General features: G+C 36.1%; 1 protein-coding gene across 4 annotated transcripts in view; it reads right to left on the minus strand.

Moving 5' to 3' along the window:
* Nucleotides 1-1,252: 1,252 nt before the first annotated feature.
* The window catches only part of SLC35F5 (solute carrier family 35 member F5), a 33,657-nt gene continuing 7,120 nt past the window's right edge, over nucleotides 1,253-27,789 (minus strand). For 2 of the 4 annotated variants that reach the window (XM_071563024.1, XM_071563023.1), the window contains exons 4-17: nucleotides 26,407-26,548; nucleotides 25,172-25,315; nucleotides 22,870-22,932; nucleotides 21,295-21,376; nucleotides 19,821-20,011; nucleotides 18,567-18,648; nucleotides 17,698-17,785; nucleotides 17,058-17,122; nucleotides 16,607-16,711; nucleotides 15,975-16,134; nucleotides 14,368-14,458; nucleotides 10,295-10,449; nucleotides 9,773-9,861; nucleotides 1,253-8,886 (exon numbers count right to left, since the gene is read on the minus strand). In XM_071563024.1, the coding sequence (XP_071419125.1) occupies nucleotides 9,780-9,861; nucleotides 10,295-10,449; nucleotides 14,368-14,458; nucleotides 15,975-16,134; nucleotides 16,607-16,711; nucleotides 17,058-17,122; nucleotides 17,698-17,785; nucleotides 18,567-18,648; nucleotides 19,821-20,011; nucleotides 21,295-21,376; nucleotides 22,870-22,932; nucleotides 25,172-25,315; nucleotides 26,407-26,541 (1,443 nt within the window). In that variant the 5' untranslated portion in view covers nucleotides 26,542-26,548 and the 3' untranslated portion in view covers nucleotides 1,253-8,886; nucleotides 9,773-9,779. Of the gene's footprint in view, nucleotides 8,887-9,772; nucleotides 9,862-10,294; nucleotides 10,450-14,367; nucleotides 14,459-15,974; nucleotides 16,135-16,606; nucleotides 16,712-17,057; nucleotides 17,123-17,697; nucleotides 17,786-18,566; nucleotides 18,649-19,820; nucleotides 20,012-21,294; nucleotides 21,377-22,869; nucleotides 22,933-25,171; nucleotides 25,316-26,406; nucleotides 26,570-27,789 lie in introns of those variants that run through there. The other 2 variants (XM_071563025.1, XM_071563026.1) reach the window with 2 other exon arrangements.

A 27,789-nucleotide genomic window follows, 5' to 3' on the forward strand; every position in this document is an offset into this window, starting at 1 on the left:
TGTCATAAAACTTAAGATTTATCTATTTGGTAACATCCTATTGCATTTTTGCATATTTTAGATACAGCAAAGCAAGTATCCCCCAGTTTTAGTGTAAAAAGCTGCTTCTTCCTGTAGCTGTGCAGGAATATTGATGGTCTCAGTAAAAATAATTCAGCTGTAGGTAGTCAAGTTTTTTTCTCTCACTTCTCTATTATTTAGATAAATGGCTGTGATCCCTGAGATTTTAATTATGAAAGACACTCAAAGTTCAGCTGCATGAAGAAAGGTCAATATCTAGCCCTGGTTGACTCCAGGAATTAAGGATGATAAACAGGTAAATTAATTGTCTTTTTACCGCTTATGTACTAACTCCTCGCACGAGAGCCGAGGGCTGGGATAGCGGGATGGGCACTGCAGTAGCTCCTCCTGCTGGGCACACGTTAGAATTCAGGTATTCGCAAATAAAAATCACCTGCAAACGCTAAAATGGATTAAATATTGGTATTTTACTGCTTAAATTATTAGATTGCTGTGGTTTAACCCCAGCCAGCAACCAAGCCCCACGTAGTCACTCACCCACTACCCCACCAGCAGGATCAGGGAGAGAACTGGAAAGGTAAAAGCCAGAAAACTCGTGGGTTGAGATAATGACAGTTTAATGGAGTAAGCAAAAGCCATGCGTGCAATTACAGCCAAACAAGGAATGGACTCGCTGCCTCCCGTGGGCAGGGAGGTGCTCAGCCATCTCCAGGGGAGCAGGGCCTAGTCACAGGTGATGGTTACTTGGGAACACCCATGGCTCCAAACATGCCCCTCTTCCTCCTTCTTCCCTCCCAGCTCTATGCATGATGTCAGATGGTCTGGTATATACCTTTGGTCAGCTGGGATCACCTGTCCTGGCTGTGCCTCCTCCCAGCCTCCCATGCACCCACAAATTTCTTGCCAGCGTGGTAGTATGAGATGCAGAAAAGGCCTTGGCTCTGTGTAAGCCCAGCCCAGCAGTAACAACGGCATCTCCATTGCCATCACGTGGTCAGCACAAACCCAAAACACAGCCCCTGGGATGAAAATTAACCCTACCCCAGCCCAAACCAGCACACAGACCAATCTGAGACCAAATTATAATCTTTGGCATCCTGGCTGATTTCAGGTAAAATGAGACATCCCAAAACTCACTTTTAAAGCCCACCCTTAGCAACCATAAATTTTTTCCTAAATGTTGATAAAATATACATTAAACCCCAACCAAATACCAATTCCTATTAAGGAAATAAGATTTATAATCTTTATTGTTTACTGACATATAATAAATATGATACAGAACAAAAACATCACACACATTGATTGTATTACACAGGCTGTTAATCAGAATACATTACATTTTCTTTTCATTAGCCCTTTTGCAGGGTTTTGGTACTGGGTATTAAGAATTTCAATTTATAAATCTATAAACACAAGAACAATCTTCCAATTTTCATCTTCACATGTTTTAAATATTCATATACATACTGGTTTTGTTAAAAATATATAAACACTGTTCAGTATTTGCAATATAGGACTTTACTTTCCATTCATTAGATCTCTATTAATATAGAGGATTTCAAAATAATTAATAGCTTAAATCCGATTCTAATTAAAAATACTTATTCTATATTTCTCATTTAACTGAATTCCCCTCAGAAAATGAAGTGACAGGACAAAGACACTCCAGGCAAAAGCCAGAGTTCACTTCTGAAGAACAGAGGATAAAGTTGTGGTCCTTCCTTCACCTGTATTATCCTGGAATAATGGAGACACCAATTGGGTACAAAGAAGAGAGGAAGAAACCAGAGTTTCTGAACAGAAATACATCTTCATTTCAGATTTACCACTGACATCCTGCTGTTTTCTTGGCTTAAAAATCACTGCATCAAACCTCAATTATGTTTTTCTCTGCATGAATATCCTTACCGTTAAATGGAAATTAAGACTAAAATGCTACATTTCTTTTTTATCAAAAATAGATCAAGGTTTAATACACTCTGAAATCAAGTTTTTAAGTGCAAATGCAATACACGTCAGTAATTCATGTTCTGGTCTCACTAAGGTAAATGGTTAAAAGATGATGCATAAAGATGTTTCACACAGGATATATATCTGGAACTTGCTGTGCTCTCGGAACATCTGAATTATCAAGAAACTGTATGACTTCAGGCAAACAAAAGTTTTCTTCAGGTGGAAGTTCTTCACTTAAAGCAGCTTCTGCTTTAGAAGTGTCACTGAGAATCCCCTCAAACTTAGTATAAAAATGCAATGCCCAAACAAGCAACAAAACTACTACTGGTTTTGTGCATCTTATAATGGACACAAGTTTCAGGAGCTTCATAAATCAAGGTTGATAAACAATTTCATTTTGCTAATATCTACTCCAAAGAGACCATACACAAATTTTAAATCATTACAAGAACTCCTTCAGCTGTGCAATGCTGAGGTTGTATCTCACACTTATCATTTCTCTATTCCCATTTGGATAATGTCAACTCCAACAACTGGCTATGCTTTCCATATAGTTTTGTGCAAACAGCCTCATGACTTTCAATTAATAGAGCATTCCTTTTTAACTGCAGTAGATGTACTTAAAAAAAAAAACCTCCTAAGTCTCCAAAAATTATTTTTTTACAACCACAAGGCTTAATTTAAGCATTTAGCTTCAATATGGAATGATTATTTAAAATACCTACTTTTTTATATTTGATCATGATCAACCAGAGATCATTCCAATAAACTATCACCCAAGCATTTTCTACATGGAATTAGGCACAGGAAATTTCCCCAATGATTTTACAGCTGTTTCCCTAGCTAGAGGAAAAAGCAGATTCTAAAATATTTTAGAAATTAATCATTCTTGTAGAGGAACTAAATAAGTATGCAAAAGGTCAGATTTAGTCTAAGAGAAGCACCACAAGGAAGACTTGTGAGCTGTAATATATTCAGGGATATCACCAATGAAAACACAGTCATTTGCAGATTATAAAATTAGTTTTATGCTACATGGCTAATTGTCTCAGCTTGATTAAGTGTGAGGTCTTGTTTGGGGTTTCTTAAAAACCTTGTGGAAAAAAATCAAGAGCATATTTGAAGAACTAAAGAAACAGCCCAGAATTATTATTATTTCTAAGGCCATTCCAATATCCAGTCACTTCTTCTGTGGAATACAATGAAAATTTGTGCACCTTCCTTGAAAAATGTCAGAAGTTCATTAATAAAAGGCACATTGGATGCAACTTTATAAACTGAGATGTAGCTAAAGGACCATGCACTTGTAAAACTAAACAGCTGCTTTCTACAAAAGTCCCCAGAGAAAGCCTTTTTTGCTTTTTAAAAGTAGGAAGTGAAAGCCAGCTGAAATTCTGGATGTGTTCCACATCATGGCAGGCATATCCACAAAAGGTTTGGTTACCTCCTAATACCAGATGTAACGATGCAACACTTCCCCTCAGAGGAGAGTGAAAACACAGATATCTGAGTAGTCACATTTATTTGTCAGATTTATGCTTTATGTTAGATTTCTAACACCAGAGAGAACTAGGGTAGTCAAGATGTAATTACACTGGCTTTACCTAGAGAGGAAATTCACTTTGCAATGAATGCAACAGGGCATGTAAATGGAAATGTCAAAGCAGAAATCATCAAGAGGAAGGTGATGCTCAAGGCTGATGACTATGATCACATATTCTCACTATGGACAAAAAAAAGTTCTCCTAAAAGTATACAACAGTGCAGAGGTTAATCTTTCTCACACTGCTGATTTCAGTCATGCAGCAAGACAAACTCACCTTTAAATAATTAGGCTGCTTGCTGGCTATATGGAATATATCTTTTGTGACCAGCTACAGTAGTGTGTTTACCACTTTTACCAGCACTGAAATCCCTCCATTTATATTACCTAGGTCTTAAAGCAAACCACTCCAAATATATGCTGCAGACAGAAATATTGCAAAGGCATAAAGGTCAACCTGACTGCAGAGTTCCTTTCCAATAAAGTTTTACTTTGTTAATGCTGTCTATGACTCTCTTGGGCTTTGGATCAAATACCAATCTAGACAAAGTAACTTTACTGGAAAAAAAAATCCCCAAAGTGAACAGACTTTGTAAAAATTTAATTATATAAATGAATATATTTATGTTAGAGATTTATACTGCTGATTTACCCCAGAATCAGATTATGCAGTATTATAGCATTGCCTAACCCTGAAATTAATGACATTGTCATGCCAAAAGCGCAGCTTCAAAAACAGCAGAGTAACTATTCATTTATATGGTGCAGAGGACAACATAGTAAAAAACCACAGACACACTGCAACATCAGTTTAGAATGGATATTTCTCCAAAAAGTAACAAAGTGTTGGGCAGCATCTATTTTTCCGACACCTTTAAATGCTCTTAACATTCTCATCATGATTTACCTGATAAGTGTAAGGAGATTAAACAGAAAAGCTACACAATGTGAAATGCTTGAGTGAAACCTGGAAATGTTTGTAGCAAATTTAAAAGCAAGAATTAAATATTGGCTCTCACAATGTATGGTATCACCCATATTTCCCTGAGAAATCATGCCCTGTAATAACCATGTAAAATAAAATATACCATTAATGAAATCACGGATTACATAGGGAAAAAATGCATAACAAGTGTTTATGAATGAACACAGAAATGCTACTGGAGTTATAACTATTAAATTGCAGGCACTACACATGACGGCCATAACAAATTGTAACTAACTCAAAGCTTTTTCCAAGTAAAGAAAGCTGATTAAAGTACCATCCTACAGTTAGCCATGTAACTCAACATTATGATATTAACATTAGTTTGTTTCTTGATTTTTGAGCATGCCATGACTTCATTTATACTCTGCCTTACTGAGGCTGGTTTTCATACCAAAATTGAATTTGTCTATAAACTCACCCTTATGAACAAAATTTACCTGGTTTTCCCCCTCCCCTGATAGCTTAGCTCAGTTTAGCAACTCGATTTCCCTAAGATAGGAGGATCTTTTAGGAGGGAATAGGAATGACAACATTCAACACTAAGAGAAATGGAACCAAGAATTACAAAGAAATCGTTTTGTCACCTTATTTAAAGCCATCATAACTGTGAATAGCAGTACCTGGGCAAGTGTTGGGAAAGGAATGACAATTACAGCAGCACACACCAAGGGAAGTGTGCAGGCTCTCCCGTTTTAGCTCACATGGGGTCAAGTATCAGCTGCAGCTCCACAGTTCAAGCAACACCCCTGATTAACACCTTATTTCCACAAAATACATCATCACTGAGATACAAGATACACCACACTGAGACACCCCGGAGTGCCTCAGCCTTCCCGCTTCTGAGTCTGTGTGCAGTTCACTCCAGCCCAACTCCACGGCAAGTCACACAGGACAGCCCCTGCCCTGCCAGGGACTTCCACAGGCCAAAAGCCAAAGAACAGGATGCAGTGAAGACTGGGAAATGGAAACATCAGGCCCTTGGTGCCTTCAGTAGCACTTATGTGCCCCAGACTTTGTAAGTATTTTGCTGAGTACTGATGTGGCATCTATCTCAGTCCTTTCTGAATTAGCATTTCATCTCCAGCAGTCTCTTGTAGGAACACATTTTCAGCATGACTGAAATCGAACACGAAGTGACCAGAGAAACTGAAATCCTTTTTCTCCTTTATTCCTCAGTGCAGCATACTAGGAAGTGCATCAAAGTATGCAAGACTCACCAAAACCCTAAAAGCAAAGGCATGCTCTGTAGCATTTGGCAAATTACTGTAATTTCCTTCATATATAAAAACCCAAACAGCTCCAAAACCTCAACTGCACACATAGAAAAACTGTTGGTTGCCTCAAAGGATTACAGAAATTAGTTCAACTGTTTGACAGAGCAACACATGGTATTCATTTTCCATCTTGTGTAGGCATGGGAAATCACTGTTCCTTAAGCATCTAATGACAATCAAAGAAATGCTTGACAAAAAAAAATATTTTTTTAAAGCATATGTTGTTCCTATAGGAAATACATCAGACTAAAGACACTTCCAAATTGAAACAGTAAGAACAATGACAATTTACACCAGCACAGAGAGGTAAAGCATTGATGAGAGAGCTCCTTCACATTCCAGTTGTGTAATGAGGAAGAAAAACCCAGCATGTCTCCATTTCATCAGAGGTACCTGAGAATCAAAGCTAAATCTCTTGTGCATTTACCAAGCACCCATTAGAGAGCTATGCAATTTACATTTACAGCATATTTATAAAATATTATTGTACTAAAAATCACAAGATTTTATAGAAAAAACTTCATCACATTCTATTAAATGCAGGAACAATGTTATATGTCATAGCTTCTGTAATTAAAACTGTAACACGTTTCTTGTAACTCCAGGGGCACCACTGTTTAAAAATCTGTTCAGGAAGGACATTTTGCTTTGTTCTTACTCTTTAAAGAACTGTAATATAATGCAAAAGCACTGTTTAAGCTACTTAGTGCCATGAGATAAGAATATTTAATATCTTAATTTTTGTTAAAAACAGTGGGAAGACCCTACCTTGAGTTTACTGAACGTTTGTCAGCATTCTGGGGGTCAGAGACAGAATAATATTCTCCTAGTACTTATTAGCCTCTGAAACAAATGAATAATGCAAGAGCATATACATAACTCCCATATATGTGAGAGACTGTGATGAATCTTTCACTTTACGCCATGAACAAAAGGGCAAATACGAACAGCATTTGCCCATTATACATCACAGCTACAATTCTCTAAGTATGGCAAATTTCCAAGAACAGTAACAGAAAATTTTGCCAAAAAAACTGTCATTGCCCATCTGAAAGCAAACTCAGTTTGCCCAGGCTTAGTTCACTGATGCCACAAGTTCCAACTGATTTGAATTTGGAGTTAATGCCTGGTATTCCCTATTGGGCAGGATCTCATTGAAACATTTAATTCACTGAAAACAGACATCTTTTTCTTATGAGTAGGCATTAACATTGCTTCTTGGAAAAAAGTTGAAGCTAACATCCTCTAATTTGTCATAATTTAAAAAAACAACAAACAAAAAACCAACCAACCAATCAACCAACCCCAAAATATCAAAAAACAAAGGAAACTCCACTTATCAAAAGTTGCCTGAAAATTCCACCACAGTAAAAATTAGTTCAACATACTGCACTTTCAACCCCTCCCCTCGTGAGGTTTGGAAATTTAAAGGTGAAATTTTTCAAAACGCCTGCATAATTTTAATAAGCTTCTTTGTTTTGGGTTCATGGTTTTGTTTTGGTTGGTTTGGAGATTTTTTCAATTCCTATTTTAGTATCCAAAGAAGGACTTACTATCTTAAAGAGATCCCCATAACTTTTAGTGCAATCCAGTATTAAAGGGAAGGAAAAATTTGATAAGGGTGAAATATTTGAACAGAATATCACCCAGGTTCCTTTTTGTTTTCCTTCTCTATGCACAGGTTCTTATACTAAATTCTAGCTGGTGGCTGGAATTTTTCTATAAATGTAGACATATGCATGTTACTTTCCAGCACTGCCTCTCACATAGCTGTTTCATCACCAAAAGACCAAAATTTCTTTTGGAAGGATTGTTACTGAGTGCCAAAATGTGAAAAGGCATTCCTGTTATGTCATCCTTTCTGTATTTGTGTCCAAGGACAGCAGAAATACCCTAGATTATTAATAACCTTGTTATGTGGAAGAGAATACTGTTGGCTCAAAATCCATCCTACATTCATTATATAAAAATAAAATCCATCAAAAGACAAAATTAACTTTGATCCATGTGTCTTATAGGCCAGAAGTTGGACAATGGCATTGATGAATTTCAAATATTCCTGAACATAATTATAATAGCTTCTCAGAATTAAAGATGATAAAAACACTGCAGTGGAAAGAAGATGTAGGTTATAAGGAAAATTATCAGCTTTAGAATAAATTTATTTATACAACTGGGGGAAAAGAAAAATCAATGCAAATGCTTTTACCTTTCAGATTGTTTAGCAGACTACTGTAATGCCAACCCATTAACTGAAAACTCTCAATTCATTTGACCCTCTTTCACAACTTGGCAGCTACACATGTGACAGTTTTCACATGTCTGTGAGATAACTGGGAATAACAATGGTTACAGAATCCATCTGCTTAAAACAAACATCAATTCTGAGAACTCTCACCCAAATATACTGTAAATAGAAATATTTTGCCATTCTCTGACATTGTAAGCATTCCAGATTGTTGGGTAACAAGATTTTTAAACATGGGCACCCACTGCCCTTACAAGGCTTCCCAAAATGGCCTAAGACAATATATATGTAGTGTTCCAGGACCATACAAAGATCCTGCCTCAATAATTATAAGAACACTTAATAAATTATTTTTCTATTTTCCTCTATTAATATGCAAATAGTTTATATAACATAAAAAATTTAATTTGTACCTACTACAGGTAACGTATCTATTCAGCTTTTCATCTGAAAGCCTTGTAAGACTTGATGACCTGCAAACTTATTTACACAACTCACTTGAAAGTATCTTTTAAAAATAATATTGTCCAGCATTTAACAAAATCATGAGTTAGAAAAGAAAGAATTCACTTAAGAGCATTTGCTTTCTTGATTTTGTCAAGTAACTTCACCAGCTCAAGTGTTATAAGGCAGGTTGGTTGCTCAGATGGACTAAGACTCCCTATGGTGGTAGGCATAGAATAAACTTGTTCATTTATAAAATCAGATGAAAGCACAAAAAGAGGAAAAGTTTGGAGTTTCAAAAGAACTGAAACCTCTTATTTTTACTACAAATTCAGAATAGGCACTGAAACATGACTCCTTAGGGACTTTTCCAGAAGATTGTCTCTTTGCTGGGTATCATTCCACTTTTAAACTAAGAAGAAGAAAAAGAAAAAAAATTAAGAGGCGAAAATCATTTGGGATTACACAAAAGGAATCCCCATGTGTATCTGTTTTCATCTTACTAGTAAAGGAATTAACACTATGTCTTAAGACATCACAATTACTGTTTCGGTTGACAGGTTTTTGATTTCATTATTAGATTTAAACATTGGAAAATAAAAATGTACTTCTTATGTAATTCTGACACAGGCTTAGGACAGTCCTAAACTATGTCTGTTTTAATGCTGCAATACAGTACTGTCAAACCATGTTCCTTTCAGAGGTTTGTGTAACCTCCTCTAAAAAGGGGTATTTTGCAAACTCATTAGCTATTCTCTTTAGCTAGTCTAGTTTCCCTATGCTTATCATGAGAAATATTTACCCTAATATTTAATGAAATTTAACAATTTTTGTCAACCACAAACACAAGGGCTTCTTTCCATTTTCTGGACCCCTGATGATAAAGTCTGGTCATGTGGTAGTCATGAACTGCAGTAGCCCAAACTGAGACCCCAACAGCATTAAAGAGAGTGAAGTAATTCCTTCAGCTCTCTTTCCACGTCATCAGTGTAAAGAAGTTGTGAGACTTGTCTAGTTTATTGACTCATGTCCAATTTTATACAAACATTTTAATACACTCAGGCAAAAATCTACTTCACATTTCAAAACCATGAGCCAAGAAGTGTTAACAATGTGAGAATAATGCTTGGCAATGAGTAAGAATCATAATTTTGAAGATACACTTAAAAACTCTGTCCATCAATATAGGACAAGATTAACTGTATGGTCTTTAAAAATGTGTCCTTGCATAAGACAAATGGCACCATGGAAACCAACCCTCGCCCCTCTGTGTATGGTTTGAGGTTTATAAAGCATACCTTTTGTCTATGAACAGCAACTGTCTCCATCTTGGGAAACACTGTGCATAGGAATGAGGCTTTCACACTGCTCACTCTCTTCTGGCATTCTTAAAATAAACAAATATAAAGTTCCACAGTAATATAAAATTGGTTGCTACAAAGCCAAGTTACTAAATACACTAATTGCTTGAACTGCAGCCATTAAAAACATGCAAAGACCCCTTAAGTTCATCAAGTATACTCAAGTTTGCACCATTTTCAGTGCATGTTCTGTGTACAGCAATTTTCATATAGGCCTTGAGGGGAAAAATTGTGACAGCCACTAGGAAGCTTCTTTTAAAAGGTAAATAGACTTCACATCTTTCCATTTTCTCAGCATTACACAGGTTAATTAATGGATTGGCAACTACTATTATTAAGTACATCTGAATATAAGATCAGGTGAAAATAAATACAGTACAAATACTGCAGTTTATAAAAGAATTTAGCATAATGGAAAAGCTGAAGAACAGAGAGGATTATATTTTGTGACTGCCCTACCTCTGAATTCGATGTTTTCTACAAAAAAAGGCAAAAATTCTTCTGATTCCCACCATCACTGGATCCCAGTTGTTATAGTGACATAAGAGAGTTGCAATAAAAAAAGAAAAAAATACAGGTACTGCCCCTGCAAAAAATAACCAGGAAAACTGCACCTGGAATTTAAACACAAACATAATTCACTCAATGTTAAAAAAAAAATTGACATGCTGTATATTTGGAATTATTACTGTAAATTTGAGATGCAGTTTGAGTTATTTGGTACAATTTTTATAGCTACTGCTACTTTTAATTACTGCATAACCTTTTCCCACTGCTCTGTTCTGTACAATGAAACATACTGTTTGCATTGTGAGGTGAATGAAGACTCCCATTGCCAAACAGTCTCATTTTTAGGTTTCCAGCTGTCTCTCTGGTACCACAGGGAAAGTCACCTAGACAGTTCAGAAATTCTGAATAAAATCTCATCTGAAAGAGTTGTGCATCTGTTTATCACCATGAATATACTATCACTGACTGGTAACTGCTGAATTCAATGCACATAAAAAGACTCTGCTACTGGAAATTTACTGTAATTCTCTTTTTAATTAAAAAAAAGGCAAGGCACATTATTTGCACAATTTAAACTGACTTCTACTTGTATCTAAACTGCCACTTGTATCCATCACTACTACACTCCGAAGTGATCATCTGACACTGTTTAAAACTTAAAATTATAGGAGGTTAGAGCGTGGTGAGCACTGGCACAGGTTGCCCAGAGAAGCTGTGGATGCTCCATCCCTGGAAGTGTTCAAGGCAGGTTGGCTGGGGCTTGGAGCAACCCGGGCTGGTGGAAGATGTCCCTGCCCATGGCAGGGGGCTTGGAACAAAATGATCTTTAGAGTCCCTTCCAACCCAAACTATTCCATGGTTCTACAATTCCAAACCGAGGGCACAAACAGGAACCAGCCTCGGACCCCACCTTTCAGGATGAGAGCCATAAACTGTGGGCACAGCACCCCCGTGTGGAGAAAATATCCAAAACTGAAGAATTTGGAGAAAATTTGGTACCTGACATTGATGGTCAGTCTCAAAAATCTAATAAACTGCAATTTTTAAGCTGTATGTTTTCTGACTGATTTCTAACAGAATTCAGAAACACGTAAATTACCAAAAAGAATATTTAATTAGTCATCAAAAACTTGGTTGTAATTTCTTAAGATTCAGATTTCTGTTAGATTATTACAGAATAACATCCACAAAGCTGGTAATTCTGCATATTGTATAACTATCATGCCATTTGACAGTCATATGAAGACTGCATATATTACTATTTCAATCTTTACATTATTAACCATATCAGTCACATTCTTGTGCAGACTCCTTTTAAGTAAAGACAAGGCTGTCCAGAGACATAAAGGGGAAGCCTGAAGCTGGAAGTTTAAATTTCTATCAGCCCAACTTGGACACTTGAGATTCAGCAAGTGTAGGGCATGGCTGGGGATATTCTGATGTTTGTATAACAGAGACACACTTGCACAAATACACTTGTACAAAAAACCTGAGTCAACAGGAGTTTGCCTTTAATTAGGGGCACTCATTTGGGCTTCTAATACTAGTAGTTCATTTTCTAAAATGTAAGACACAAAGCATTTACTTCCAACAGCAGAAGATGCAGCAGGAAGGAAAGACAAGATTTAAGGCCTCCCCAGTGACCTCATGCTGATCAGGAGGTGGGAAGGATTTCCATACCCTCAAACATACAGGCAGCAACCCAAAGATAAAGCAGGAAACAGACAGGGAAGTAGAAGCTTGGACAGGAAGTACATACCAGCCAGGGGAAGAAGGAAGAAAAGTAAAGCAAAGTGAATGTATCAACAGGAAAAGGAAGAAAAAGTAAGAGAAGGAACCCCCAGCCAGCTACCTATAAAACCAGTCAGGCTCTGTGACTTCCTGCAGGAAAGCAAAGCAGCCTTGGGAAACAGAGAAAGCAAGATGAGAAGGAACAGAAGGCAGCAAGGGCATGGACCACAAACTCCAGAATGAACCAACTGGTCGCAAACGAAAAGAATTGTGGATGAAATGGAAGAAGCGAGAAGATTCAGATCACGAAAGATGTCACCAGCAAATAAACTGAGACAACACAGGAATGTGAAGATTTAAGACATGAAATAGGAAAAGAGCAAATATGAGGTGTACAAGAAGTTAGACTGAGAGTTTACAGTTCTAACAGTCATAAACCACAAAAATGAGTTAAAAAGGTAATTTGCCCTTGATGTTACCAACATCAACTGAAAGTCATCCAACAGAACCTTAAAGAAGTTTCTGTAATTTGAAATGCTCTGATATTGCATGAATACATGAAGAATAAATTAATTTTACAAGATCTGGACTCTGTGTTTACTCAGAATAAATAGCCTACAGATTAAGCTGTTTAATGAGAATTACAAAAGCATACGCCATTTACATTGTATCCCAGAACAAAGTTGAGATAAATCACTTCAGAAGACAACCTACAATACTCACACATTGATATAAATAACTATATATACACACATACATCTCTAAAAATGTATTTGCACACTCACACAATATGTGTATATATCTAAAATATACCTAAAATGTGTACTAATACACACATATCTACATACAAAAATCTGATTTTTTGCTACCAGCATTAGGTCACATATAAACCTAATTTGACATTGTGAAAGTGAATTCTGGGCCAGAAGTCTACAGATATTTCATTCCTAGTTTCCTTAATAGCTACCTTGAGTTATTTATCATCCTGTTCAAATTTATGTCTCAAGTGTATATGCAGGTGCTTTGACAGCAACACAAATAGAGTTATCTTACCAAAAAATGTTTTTTTATTGTTGGAATCACTGCAACGTTTGCTCTGTTTCCATGCTGGAATAGTCAGGTAATACTGGTGCAAAACATACTGTATATCACATGTTCGTTACAAAAGCAGTTATTCAGTGTCTGACTCTCCTTTTAGTTTCCAATCTGACTTTTCTTTTCTTGCATTTATCCTTTTATTTTGCTGATTTAGTTTCCAAAACTCACACTGACGTTAAGTAAAATATAACTTGTGGGGTTTGTTGGGGGTTTTTAAACCCTATTTTTACATGCAGAAAATTTCAGAAGTCAAAAGGTTCTCATTATAATTTACATTTAGCTTGTGAAAGTATTGAACAGTAAAGCTTTTGGCTGGAAACATTCCAAGTGCAAGACTTGACTATTTTCTTGTATGAAACAAGTACAAGCATCAAAAGAAAAATCTCAAATACAGTGATTGAAATCAAGTCATATATTGAACCACAACAGACAATGCACAAACCCCACTTGCTCTGGGGAAGACCCTCCTCAGAGAATACTCAGCTTAAGCCACGTTCCAGGCATAGTCAGTAATTTTCTCTTCTCATACTTTCACATTTTGCACAGAGCTTAAAAATAAACAATATTTGCATTTGCTACAAGAGCCACGATCATCAAAGCAGTGTAAGTAACCAGCAGCTGGCAGAGCAAGGCCACCAGTCTACTCAAAATTTCAGTAGTATTGTATAGTCAGTTCTATATTCGGTCAGTTTTGCCCATTTTTATTGATATCATTTTTAACTAAACTATTACATGACTAAACTGCTCCCTACTTCGCACAGAGATTTGGCAGCTGCTTTATTCCTTTGTGGCAAACCTGCAGGTTTTTAGGTTTGGGACTAATTAAGCATTTTCAAGATAAGGAGTTCATGCAATTCTGTAATGGAAAGGTATGAATTTAAGGTGTGCTGTACTTGTTCTTTAATTCTGAAAAGTGCCTGTTCAAGGCAGTGCATTTGGCCAGACACTGTTGATGACTTTGAGTACTTTTCATACAAGCTGCACTTTAATCAATTTTGTGCAAGTGCACACTCTCAAGTGCCAAATTACTCTAACTGTCAATATCAAGAGAGGGTTAATCACAACACAGTTCAGCAAGTATTAACAAGTGACAGAAGTAAAATGCTGCTCATTGTATACACTGTGAAAGATAACACTGCCATTTAATCTGAAGAAATTCTGTAAATAATGCTCAGAATGTAGTAGCACATTACCTTTTGCATGCACATGTCAGCTATTATGGACAAAGGTATTGTAAGGCTTAGAGCAAGTGTGCCAATCAGTGATGAGGTAAGAAAGCAGCCCCTAAAAGACAATGAAATAATGAGTTATAAAATAATAATGATAATAAATAATTACTATAAGAAAGAGGTCTTATTTAAAAGTTAAAAGACAACTACAGTTGTCATCAAGCAAGGAAGACATTTGATCAAGCTTAGCAGTCATTGTTTTAATAATCAAAAATTAAAACTCACACACCCACAACTCCATCATAAATCTGTGAAACTGCTTAAAATTCCTAACTAGATAATTAGATGTCTTCTGGGGTGAGGCTTAATTTCCATACCTTTTGAGCCAATGGAAAATTCCCTACTTAACATGGTTTTAAACTGATCTAGAAAAATCTGCATTTTGTTTCCATACCATGTTTCTCTATACTACAAGAGAATATTCCTGCATCTCTGCACTGTCTGCTTCTGAATTAGAACCAACCTGCCCACCAGAAAACATTAAATGAATAAATGGCACAGAATCAAAAACCCCTTATCCACAGGTTAAAAAACAAACAAACAAAATTACAGGTCACATCTATCCCTAGATTATTTAGTTGGCACTACGTGGCTGTGTGGAGTAAGCAGGAAGTTAAATGGCATTATACACATCCAAGGAAAGTGAAGAGGACCAGGGTAGTGGCACACTGGGCAGGTAAAAGGAGAATGTCAGCATAAACTCTGAAATTGGTCCCAGTTCAAAACTATAGGAAAAAGGAACAGGAAACAAAGCTGGCTCTTTGTTTGACTGGATTATCATTCTGAGTAATTACACAAACAGAATGTGTATAAAAAAGTCTGTGCACACCCATGTATTTAATTCTATCTCAGTACTTGATTTTGGGACAAGAGCCAGTGACTGGGGGAATTTTATTTGTTATTTTGCCTATGTTGAAATTGCACTTACACTTTTTACCAACTGATACTGAGTTACAGTCTGATCTTACCGGATGGCATCAACATCACCAAATATTCCATCAATAAACAAGTTCAGTTACAAAGAAACATCTGCTGCAATGCATTTATAACTAGGACTGGTGTAAGAGTTTGCCAATAAATAAAAAGATCTCATTATTAAATTTCCTAAATAACTTTAAACTCAACCTGGAAAAAAAAAAACAAAACTAAAAAACCCAACCCAAAATATAAACCCCACAGACTCAGAACAGAAAAGTTTTCATGGAACTCCACATGCATCTTTTGTTGCAGTTGTCACAGAACTGTTACAACAGAAATTCTTACTCTCCTATTGCTACTGTAAATCTATACCACAAAGTCTTTTTGTTTTAAAATGTCAATTCTAGAATGAGCACACAGGACTTCACCAAATACTACAAGACCACATTGCCTGTTTTTAAAAGTTAGTTGTGGCTTTTTAACAGGACACTGTGACGTGATAGGTGACATCCTCTAACTTAAACTGCATAAATGGACAGGAAAAAAAAAATTATAAAAAGCAAACCCACCACCCAGACAATCTGCCATCTCAACATTTGAGAACACAGCTAAGATAATTTATGTGAAATATAGTCAATGTATGTAGTACATACCACAGCCAGAGGAACTCTGACAGAACTGTTCCAATAAGGCCATTAATGACGATGCACATCCAGATCAGTTTATTGGGAAACTCAAATGCTTCAAACCCGGTGTAGTGGAGCAGGAAGAACCCTGGCCACAGCAGCAACAGATTAAACAGCCCTACAAAACCTGAGTATAAGAACAGTTTTAAGTAAACCACAAAAAATATCTTTCCACATAACCAAAATCTCAGCTAATCTCTTGACAACATGCATGTAAAACAGGAACAATGAAGCAGTATTTTAAATCTTTCAAAAGAAACTAATATAAGAAACTTTACCTGAAATTCAGAAACAAAAATTGCATCTGATATTTACAGGTTGGAAATTGAAAATAAAATAAAATTTTGAAATTTCATTAAGTCAAAGGGGCTGTCTGCATTCCCACAGGTAGTGTCACCTCCCATTAAGGCTGTAAACAAGAAAAGATTCATACAACCAGTCTGTAAGGTACTCATAACCATGGGAATAACCATGGACTTTCTCTACTTCCTTGGCTTTTCTAAGTCCCTTTACCACTGACATACAATTCAGTGCCTGAAAGCAAACAATTTAATCATCCACTGAATTAAAACATTCAATAGAGGTATTTTCAGTCTTACCAAAGAACATTGGTATGTCAAGTTTATCTTCTCTATCTACTTTCCTTTTTATCATCACTATGTACACAGCATAGAGCATTGCTCCTACAAGGGACCAAAGGGAACCTGGAAAGATGGAAAGAACACTCCCTTAAAGACATGCCAAACATGTTATGCACACTGGGATCAGCTCTGCTGAACACACACCTATTTTAAAACCATCACTGAGAAACTGCTTATTACAGAATCCATTAATATATGAAAAGCATGGAAAAATGTAGAAAGCTTAAAAATGTAAATACTTTCCCAATTAAGTTATATACACAGGGTGGAAAATTATCATAAATTACAAGTTTCAGAAGTTCAAACTAAAAAGACAGATTGTAAAAGGTTACATGAGTAAGAAATATGTACTGTCAAAAGATGGTTCTCATCACTGCATGTTCCAGGATTAAAAACCATAAGTAAGTACCTATTGTATCTTTTCCAGCAGATTTTTCAGATCCAGAAAGGTTAACAAGTACCACACCACCAATGCTAGCAAAAGAGAAGAAATGCAAAATGCTGCTTAAACCCAGGAACTCTTTTACAAATACAGAAAAAAAGAGAAAGAAAAACATAAAAATACTGTTCTATCTTTAGGCATTTTTTGTTTAATTAAAATCCCCTTCTGGAAAGCCAAAAAAAGGTCTCTATTGCTTAGACCTGACCCTAAGCGAAAACCAACCAAATCACCCCATCCAATTCCTTAACTTCCCAGAACAATGTACCAGGCATTTAATGAAACAGGATGACAACACTGCATGTCAAACCACTTCCTTTTTCCCCATCTACACAAAAATGAAATAATTAAACTAGAAGAAAATAAGTTTATATATTTCCAACAGAAACCTGATTAACTTCATTTCCTACAGGAGAGTCAGATTTGGTAGTTGCCCATGTGAAGTACTTAAAAAGATTTAATTCACTTGCTCAATTTTTTCATGAAACAAGCATTTTTAAGCAAGTGACATGTACAATTTATTGCCCCAGATACCACAGGTATAGTAGGTACAGGTGTCCTCTCACTGTATCAGAGACTTTTTGACCAAATTTCTATCCCATTATCTTACCTTAAAATAACAGCTAACAATTTGGACAGGGTAAACCGATCTCCACTGTTACTGGGAAAAACTGCAGCTAAGATTAATGTAAAAAGCCCTGCAAGAGAAATTAAGACAAGTTTATAAAATCAAGTTTTGCCACCAGTTTGTTCAGAAAACTGCACAGACATTTCCATCTTTATACTTCACGCACTTGTTTTAACTACCTGATCTTACCACCCTTAATTTTAATCAGAACTATTATGAAAACTAGTACCTTGTGTTATGAATGTTCAGATGAGCAAACAGATGCTCAGCTTTGAGAAAGGCCAGCCATACTAACGAAATAAAGTGCAGTAAGCCAGAAAAATCAGTGACAATTTGTGTAATTCTGTTTTTAAAACCAATTTTATAATGCAAAACAAAGTTAATTCTCCAAAGATGAACTGTCACATAGTTTAAATAGTTTGAAAGCTTGTATTAGAGCCTTGCATAAAACCTGTAAAGCAAATGATATGCATAATATTTAGGTGGTTTAAGTTCTTTACTCCTAAACCCATTTTCTTAAAAAATAATCACTAGCAAGAAAACTTTGCTCTGAATCTATTACAACAAACAGTTACACCACCTTTCCTTCCAAACCATTACACTCCCAAAATCCGCTATATCCTTTTAATACACAGACATAACTGCAGAATTACACATACATGAACTCAAAAAGCAGCGGAATCATGAAGGTAAACCACTAGAATACATTGTGAATTTTTTTAATGCACATAGTCAATGGCTATAAGCCAAAACCACAGGTAAAACACTACACAAGGTCATTGTAGCAAAATAGATTTTTATGTGATAAACAGCCTTAGAAAGGCCCATCTGGTGGTGTAAATAAAACTTACCAGATGTTGATGACAAGATATTAACTAGGGCAACTTGGGTATCTGACAGAGCTTCTTGATAGGAGAAATTTGCCAAGAACCACTGGGGAAAAAGAAAAATAATTTTGTTATTATATGGGTAGCAACAACAGAGCTTTAGGTTCTCAGTGCAATAAAACCCTACTTAAAGCAAAAAATCCCCAACTGCTTATCCAAAAATAAAATCAGAACATGATTTTTATCTTAAAGGGACTTCTATCTTCTATAAAAGGGGCAGGTACATTAAAAGGCAGCAGCAAACTTAGAACTGGCCCAAACCAACCACATGCAAGTATGTGTTTATAATGAAGTAACATACTTCAGAATATAAAATAAAAATGACATCATAATTGCTATTCTGTAGTAACTAAAGGTACTTTTAACTTGTTTGGAAGTGCTTCCAGATGATAACTGCACAAGGGCTGCAAAGAAATTTCAGGAATGCAAAAGACATCAGTCAGCCTAATAAGGTTTCTTTAGAGTACTTAAAACCCTGCACACATCTCTACTGTAAAAAGCAAGCACCACTTACATTCGATACCTAAAAATATTTCTTAATTCCTCCATAAAGAATGAAATGGCAAGTGTTTTCTCACTTCTTGACTGAGATCTTGTTATTAAGATCTCGGATCTCCTCTGAGGGAAGTAAACCCTCTCTAATGTGAAAATATTCATACAGTCAAGAAGAAATACAAACACATGCCAGTAATAGCATGAACAGCTGGTAATAATAGGATAGGATATATGCTAATAAATAGGATTTGTTTGCACATGCAAACTCTATACTGGAAAAAACTGCATCACCATTTTCTGGTCCATGCACCAGTATTATTATTATTATTGATGATGATGATGATAACAATAATGTTCAAAGAGTGCTAATTTCTGAGGAAAAGCTATGGTGGTGCACATTACCTAGAAGCTATTTGGCAGTATCAGTGAAGCTGCTTCTGGAAAAGGTGTCACTGATCTGCTCTCTACACTTTTACTGTCTAAAAAATCATGCTGTTATCTCTCTCCTCCCAGAAATGAAGCATGATGCAGAAACACCAGCTCAAACAACAGATTCATAAGGAAATCTTCCACCTTCATGTCCAACATGAGGAAAGTTTTACTTCTTACACATTTATAAAACAAGGATTAAAGAATACAAGTCACCTCAATACTTTTTCACTAATATTATACAAGTTTTAATTACATCTATAACTAAGTTTTCTGAAAGAATGGAGCACATACCACAAAGCAAAAGAAAAAGCTAATTTTTGCTACTTGAGTTGCAGTGAGTTTTCCTACAGTTTTTAATATTGATTCCTGTTCCTTAACTGTTGGGTATGACATGCGAGACAACTTTGCTTCCAAAGCATGGCTTGATGGGAGTTGTCGGATCTCCATAATATTACTGAACCTTACACGAGGCTTTTTGGGAGCTTGAGAAGGAAAAAAGAAATAAAAAAAGCTTCATATTATCATTAAACTTTTTGAGCTGACAAAATATGCAAATAAAACTATGATATTCTAACAGAGCATTGATTACAATACTGCAAAACCAAGAGGTTTGTATCCAAATAGAAGACGTGCCATTATTATTTATTAAACTAGTATTTTGCTTTGTGAGAGGCCACTAACAAGACAAAGCACAATTATTGTTCTCAATCAGTACAATAATCCACCCATGAAACAACTCACTGAAAGGCACCATCCCTGCTCCCTGTCAAAAAAATCAACAAAAGGTAACAACACATTTTTAGATAGGAATTATTCCATATTGATAGAATATTACATGTAAGATTTTAATTGTTCAATAGCCAAACAGCCAAAACCTGCACACAACTACACCTAAATGCAAGGACAATGTTTCATTGAGAAGATGAGAGTCCAACAGACCTCAAAGCTTAGCAGAGATCATAAAGTCTCTTGCTCTTTTGAAATCCACCCTCTAACTAATCTTGCAAACCAGGGTCAGGTTTTGTTCATAAGGGTATTGTATCACTAGTTTTCTGTGTAAAGAAAACATTACACTACACACAACAGGTAAGTATTGGCCTAATTCAATATGAAACAATACCTAATTTCCAATGAAATGTAAAGGGAAAAGCTATGGCTCAAACACCTGTGAAGTGATCGGAGCACGTTGTCAGAACAGCAGGGCCTACCCAAAGGTTCTTAACACCACCTAGAAATGAACCAAGAGGCTTTCCCTTTTACAGCAGGGACTCTTGCTGAGAATTATCTGAGCCAACTTTTCTACAACTGTCTGGGACAATTAGGCCTGTTTCAGATACTATCACAAGATAGTGAGGTTTCAGTAAAATCAGAATGCACATAGACTGTTAAAATTCTTACTTTGACTGCTTTGCTCCTGCTCTAAAAAGGACAATAGCTTGTTTTTCCAGAGGCTGACTCACTGCTGCTGGTCATACAAGCCCAGAAGGAAAGAATCACAAGTACTGAACCCAGTTGGTCCCTTGAGATAAACATAGGCTGGATCTGCAGTGACCAAGAAAGGTAAACTGAACGACAGGCCTATGTTTTCTCTATCTGAAAGTAAATATATGAAACTGCAGTTCATGCAATAAGAGATTTAAGGAAAGAAAAAAAAGGATGGGGAGGGGGAAGCAGGTCCTGCAACAAGACAACAGTTACTAAACAGAGGAAAGCACTTTCTTCACCAAAGAACTAACATTTCAGCATTCCAAAAGTCTTTACTCACTTTTCTCTGCATCACTATTATTACTGTCATTTTTTTCAGTTGGCAAGTCATGAAACTTTACAGGAACATATAAAGGTTCACTCTGCAATGAATCAGTATAAGTAAAAACACAGTTAAGCTGGATATTTAAATTATAAGCAGTAGAACTAATTTAGTGAAATTGAAAACTAAGTAAACAAAAGCTTGGTGAATAATAAGAGAACCAAACTTAACAAAGTGTGCTTGCATAGAGTGGATAAACTTGTCAAAAATGTGCATGCATAATGTATATCATGTATTTACACATGTTGGTAAAATGCAGTATTCAAAAAGAACTGTGCACTTCTGTGGATACCCTCATAAATACAAAAATTACACCCAGAAAATTCAAACCTACTGATTTAAAATTACAAAATAACTCATCAATATCATAGATGTTTATTAGAACATCTGTCCAAATTATAAACTGGGAACATAAACTAGAAAATACAGAATATATATACAAAAATTACTATGTACTCATTTTCCTCCCATGACCCTAAAAACTCACGAACTAGAACTAAATCTCTAAAAATTTTGGGAAAGGAACTCTAGTACATAAGGCACTTAGAAGTATTTTAAGCAATTAAAACTTCTGCTAGCAACACAAGTTTTAAGCTGCTTGTTTAGATTGAATTAATAAACTGGAAGAGCAAAGTAATGGTGGCTGCATTTTCATTAGGCTCTTTGTTCAGAACCAGAGTTATTGTGGATGTTTAAATTAATGCAAAACTGTCCAAGATTCCAGAGTCAGGTGATCTTAATGAATGAGACAGACTTAAGAAGATTTTATTCTTAAATGTAGATAGAGAAAGCTGGAAAAAAACCTCCAAGAATTAAAAGAAGAATACGTTGGAAAAAATCTCTCTTCAGCTCAATTGCCTCCCCCAACTCTGTTATAGAGATGGTGCAAACTTTAAAAGTTTTGTATTTTGGATACATTTCGGCATGTGGCCTCTGATTTAGGTACTCTGATTAAGCAGTAATCTGTGATCAACAAGGGCATAACAAACTGTCATTTCTGGATGATGAAAATCACCACAAAAATGCTGCCTGGCAGTGCAGCTTTATCAGCACATCCCCAGGACTGACACTGAGTCAGTGAACAGCAGTCACTCCTTCCACTGGAGGGAACAAGGTGCTCTGTTTCTCTCTCAAAATGCAATGCAGGATCACAGCGTAGGAAATACTCCACTAACTGAATGACTCTCTTGTATATTTTAGATTTGAAAACTGTTTGGCTTTACCACCAGCTCCCCACATGTGGCTTTGGCAGGTACTGAGCTGAATATTTAAAGGTTTCCTTTGCACAACACAGTATTTCTTTGACAAACTGCTACAGAAACATTCAAAAGTCTTTTATTGAGCTGAGAACCTGTATTTCTTAAAAGTCACCATCATTTGCAGCACTTATTAGTAACATATAAGCAGGTAAGTTACCAATCCCCTTTGCTAAAAACTATAACATTTAAGACCACCATATTTTAAAAACAATAATTCAGGTTAGTGGTGCCACATTATTGTAAACCATTGACCTTCACAAATTAAGACACTTACCAGAGAACTGTTTACAGTGTTATCTGTTGTACAAGCAGCAAAATAACCTTCGGCATCTGCAAACTAATTACAGAACTTTAAATGTAATAAACTATCAAATAGTCATTAATAACTGAAATTTTTTGAGAGTAAGTTTTTTAATTACTTTTTCCATAATTCTGCTACATTTCCGTCTCTCCCTTCAGCCCTCTTCCCCAATACCAAGAGAGCTCACAAGTTCAGTAAAAAATTTCAGTTTTTCCTTGTACCCCTTGGAGAACCATTCTGAATTCAACTACTGAGGTACCAGTGCAGGACGAGGCTGTTTGAAAGCCAAAACCTGGAAAGGTTAGCCTTAGCAAGACATGCTTCACTAAATTATTGTGCATGAATTAACACCAAGCTGCTTCTTTCTTCATTTCACTGAGACAGGGTTCCTTTGCATAAAAATGTTGAACTCTGCCTTAGTTTTAACAATACTTAAAGTAGGATGAGGTCAAGTACCACTTTTTCTCTTCCTTTCTGCAGCCCCCGATCCCTGACCTGCAGGTTGCTGTTCTACCATGCTGGTAGCAAATCTATTAAACAAAGCCTCTAATATGGAAGAGGACTTAAATATAAGGTGTGAGTGTTTACCCAAGTAATCATTCTTGAAATAAAACCCTATAAATGTATATTTGTTCCAGACTAATAAACACAAGACATTTTAAAGGCACTTATAATGATTATACAGTTGAATATTTAACTACACTCCTTATGGGGGGAAGGAATCTTCTAACTGCTCATTACAGTCCTGTCTGCACTGTTCTTTTGAAATAGGCTAACACCAAAGTAACAGCTATTTCCTACAGATCACTTTTAAAATTACTTTTTATATGATTGGAATGGAAAAGCAATGAGATTCCAGTAGCAGTGTCATGAGTGCCACACACAACATGTGACAGGCTGAGCACTGTTACTCAGTGCAGTCCAGTTCCTATGAGTTCATATGGTCTCAGACAGAGCAGTGCTCCAGATTCAGCTGGTCAATGTAAACACTACAATTCACTTTAGGCAACAGATTATTCCTATTATTCTACTCATCTGATCAGATTAATAAATTTGGTCAGTATAATTGCTCTGCACAACTAATTATTCTTTAGCACTTTCATCCCCCTAATTTGCCAGTACTGCCAATAAATGAACTGTAAGTTCTGTTTATTTCCCCATTATCTTATGAAGAGCCTGAACAACATCAAGTGCCATACTATGCAGACACTTGGCATTAAAGGCTGATCTAGCAAAAATTGTATCAAGGTATCAGCCAACTCTAAATGTTCTATGAGTTTAACTCAAGATTAAAGACAAACAAACAAAACCCCCAAATGTTTATTTTTCCAGGTTTTTTGTATGTTCTTTGTGGTTTGTTTTTTAAAATAAAAATAACACTTTGATTTAAATGTTATGCCTTCAACTGTCACTATCACTGAAGCCTAATATATCCCCAAGATATGAAGTCAGTTCCTTTCACACAAGCTCATTTCTATGACAACATGTTGATTAACAGCATGTTCTTGGATCACATTTTCTGTTCTTTTACTGCAAGATTAATATCAGGCCAAATGCCTTACTGCTTCCTGAGTCCTGCTGTTCAGAATTCTGAAATGGTGGCACAGAACAAATGCTCTTCCCAGCATCTCTCAATTTCCTTGCAAAAAAATCCCTATGTATTTCTGTCATATAACAGTAATTTTAGACTCTAGCACAAACTATGTCTAGCTTTAGAATGGGCAACACAAGGTCACTGGAGCATAAAGGCTATAAAAAACCATTATTAACAACAACAAAATCATAATTCTATCATCCTTACTAAATGTAACTTTAAACCCCTCAAAACCTCCTGGCAAAAAGTTCATAGTTGTGCCAGAGACAAAAAAGCGTCAGTATTAAAACTCAACTGCAGAGTCCAAATTCTGATTCCACTGGTGGTCACAGTTGTTGGGGAAGTAAAATGGAACCAACAGCCAAGACTGGTGAGGTCCATGAGCTCTTCTTGAAAGGAAATGTCTTCTGTAACTGTCCACAATTACACACCAGGCTAGATGGGCCAATGGTCTGGACAAGTCAAGCATTTCTTATGACTCTTAACACATTTCATGCTGCTTTTTCCATTCCTTTCATCCTTCCACAAGACAACTATGACTGCTGTGTCTTCCTGTGCCACAATTCACTTTATAATTTTCTGAAACAAATGTGTAAACTTGGCTCTTCTCTAGCCCTTATTTTCATTTTTTTCTGTACAAACTTAAACAAATTATCCAATTTGCAGAGTTATAATACTTACAAAAGCTGCATGCCTTCCACGAAATCCACGAGTACACTGTTGCCTCCATGGTTTCCAAACAATAAATCCCAAGAGGTATAGAACAAACATGGAGGTTTTTGCAAATGTACTGAAAAAAGGTTTGTTGTACTTTGTAAAAACATACTGTGGAAAGAAAATAATTGCAGTATCCAAAATTACCAATAGGTGAGAATTCACAAAATGAATGAACAGGGGTAAAGAACACAGTCCAGAACAGTCTGGTTCCCAAAATGACAGCACTGTGAGTATTGGTAGGGATAACCAAAACACACAAGTGGCCCCACCTGTTATGGGGTACTCCCTCCCAAGCTATTTCCAGTGCCAACAACAAGGCACTGAACTATTTTGTTAGATACAATACCACCAGAGAAAAATTATTTATTACTTGTATCTAACCAAGTAACATATGTCTATGCTACTGAACTAAAACAGGACTGAAAATACATTTACACACAATGTAAAATGTATTTTCTAAATTACAGACCCTTTCATAAGCAATAACATAGTAATCAAACATTAGAGAAGATTAGATGATCAAGTAACATTTCAGTGATTCCACCAGTTCACTGGAAAAAATGTTTTAATATAACAATATATTAAACACAAACATTTGTATATGCTCAGTTTCAAAACTGATATAGAACATAATAATTCAGTGACAGCTCAAAAATCTGAATTTGACCAGAATTTGCTAAAAACCTCAGTTTCCACTGTTTAAGTCTTAAAAATTAACATGAAGTATCAGTTTCAATATGGTGAATGTATGATCTAAATGCAATTACAAGGCTTAAACTTCATAACTTGAGTCCTTTTCTTTTCGACTTCTGTTTGTTCTGAACTACAATCCACCATATCACCCAGCCTGCCACGCTACACCTCATTTACTACTTTTAGGGAAACATATGGGCATTATTTTAATCAATATGGCAATAAACAAAACAAACTCCCTGATTCCAGTTCATGGCTATGAGCTTATGCTATTTAATTTTAAAGTCATCAGTAACACCTTCTGTCTCGAAAGAAACAGTCACCAGGCTTATTTGTAACTTTTAGTGGATTCAGGCTGGTTCAGGAACCCAAAGAGTATCACCTTCCCCATACTGAAAAGGTGTTAATAAACATTACACTGAGGGCTTGAATGACCATGTTTCTGCTGCATCTTTCTCTTCAATAGGCTTTTATTTCCCTTTTAAGATGTGTGCAGCAGTACTTACAGAAGTGAGTTCTGAAGAGGCAACCCATATCACATCAACGAGGAGGAGGATGACAATCCCCAGAGCCATTCGCCGACGCTGAGCGGATGAACTGCTCTGGGAGCTCATGCGGTTCATGATAAACACCCACACCATTTGTAACCTGGTTAAGATCAATAAAGAACTAAAATCCAAAAGATTACAAATAGTGACACAAAAAACACCTACTAAACAGTGTTTCATATACATGAGCAGGGTCCAGAATACAAGGACCATGTGCTTGTGCTTGTTAAAAGGAATCACGGACAGATCTGGCATGAAATTTCCATTGGGGCGATTAGAAAGTAAATCCTGACTTTTCGAGAATTTATCAACTCTTCTAGCACTGAAGGAAGCAAAAGTAGCTAAAACTTACAATGCCTTTTTGGAAATTCTATGCTACAAGTTCTGCAAAATTAGAAACCACTATGTTTTGGTGAATTCTGATGTTTGGTAGTAGAAATTAGTTTGATGTGTTGTGTAAAATACAATCCCACTAAAGGTAGTCAGAAATGTATTTAAACTTAAGCATTCAACAAACATTTACCAGGTCATAGCAGGACATTTGGATAAATTATGAACCCTGAAAGCATGAAGTGGTTAAAAAAAAAGTAGATTGCACATGCACTTGTACTCAAAAAAATTAGACAGCTAGTTGGTAATTTATGAAACACAGGCACAAACCTGTTCTAGTGCAAATCTATCAAAAATCCATTAATGAGAATTCTGACTTTTGGCACAGCTTTACAACTGCCAACTGAAAGGCCTAAATTTAAGAAAACCTTCAATTTTATTATTAAAAAGCTCCAAACCCAAGTGACAGAGACTAATGTCTCATTCAGTGGTCTACTTGTACAATCTTTTACAAACTCTTTAATGAATGTCAGTAATAAATATGTATGGTAATTCTATGGCTAACTAATTTATTTATGTATATATTTTAAGAAAGAGCTGTTAGCTACAGATAACATAGCATACCTTACTATCTATCACTGCCAATTCACTCACTCTCTTTCAGAGAATTGCTCAAGAAACTGAAATCTAAGTCACCCTCACAGAGCAGCTCCTGACTTTCCCAGTACACAAAGGTGATCTACTTTGCTAATACAGTTTGGTGAATTTAAATTGAACTGTGTTTTTTCCACATATGTCAACATAAAAATACTTACTGTCTTTTCATTATTTACAAATTATTTACGAAAATTCAGTGTCATAATGTCTTCAGTAAGGAAGCTCCATTTCTTTTTTCCAGAGTAGCCTGTTCCTCAGATTAATGATTTAAAAACCCAGATATGCACCAGTGCACTTGAGATAATGACATGGTTTCCTGGTTTGACTCATGCCTCCCCTACAGCCTCTGCCACG

This window comes from Pithys albifrons, chromosome 8, assembly GCF_047495875.1.
Source record: "Pithys albifrons albifrons isolate INPA30051 chromosome 8, PitAlb_v1, whole genome shotgun sequence".
In the NCBI taxonomy this organism is placed as follows: domain Eukaryota; kingdom Metazoa; phylum Chordata; class Aves; order Passeriformes; family Thamnophilidae; genus Pithys; species Pithys albifrons.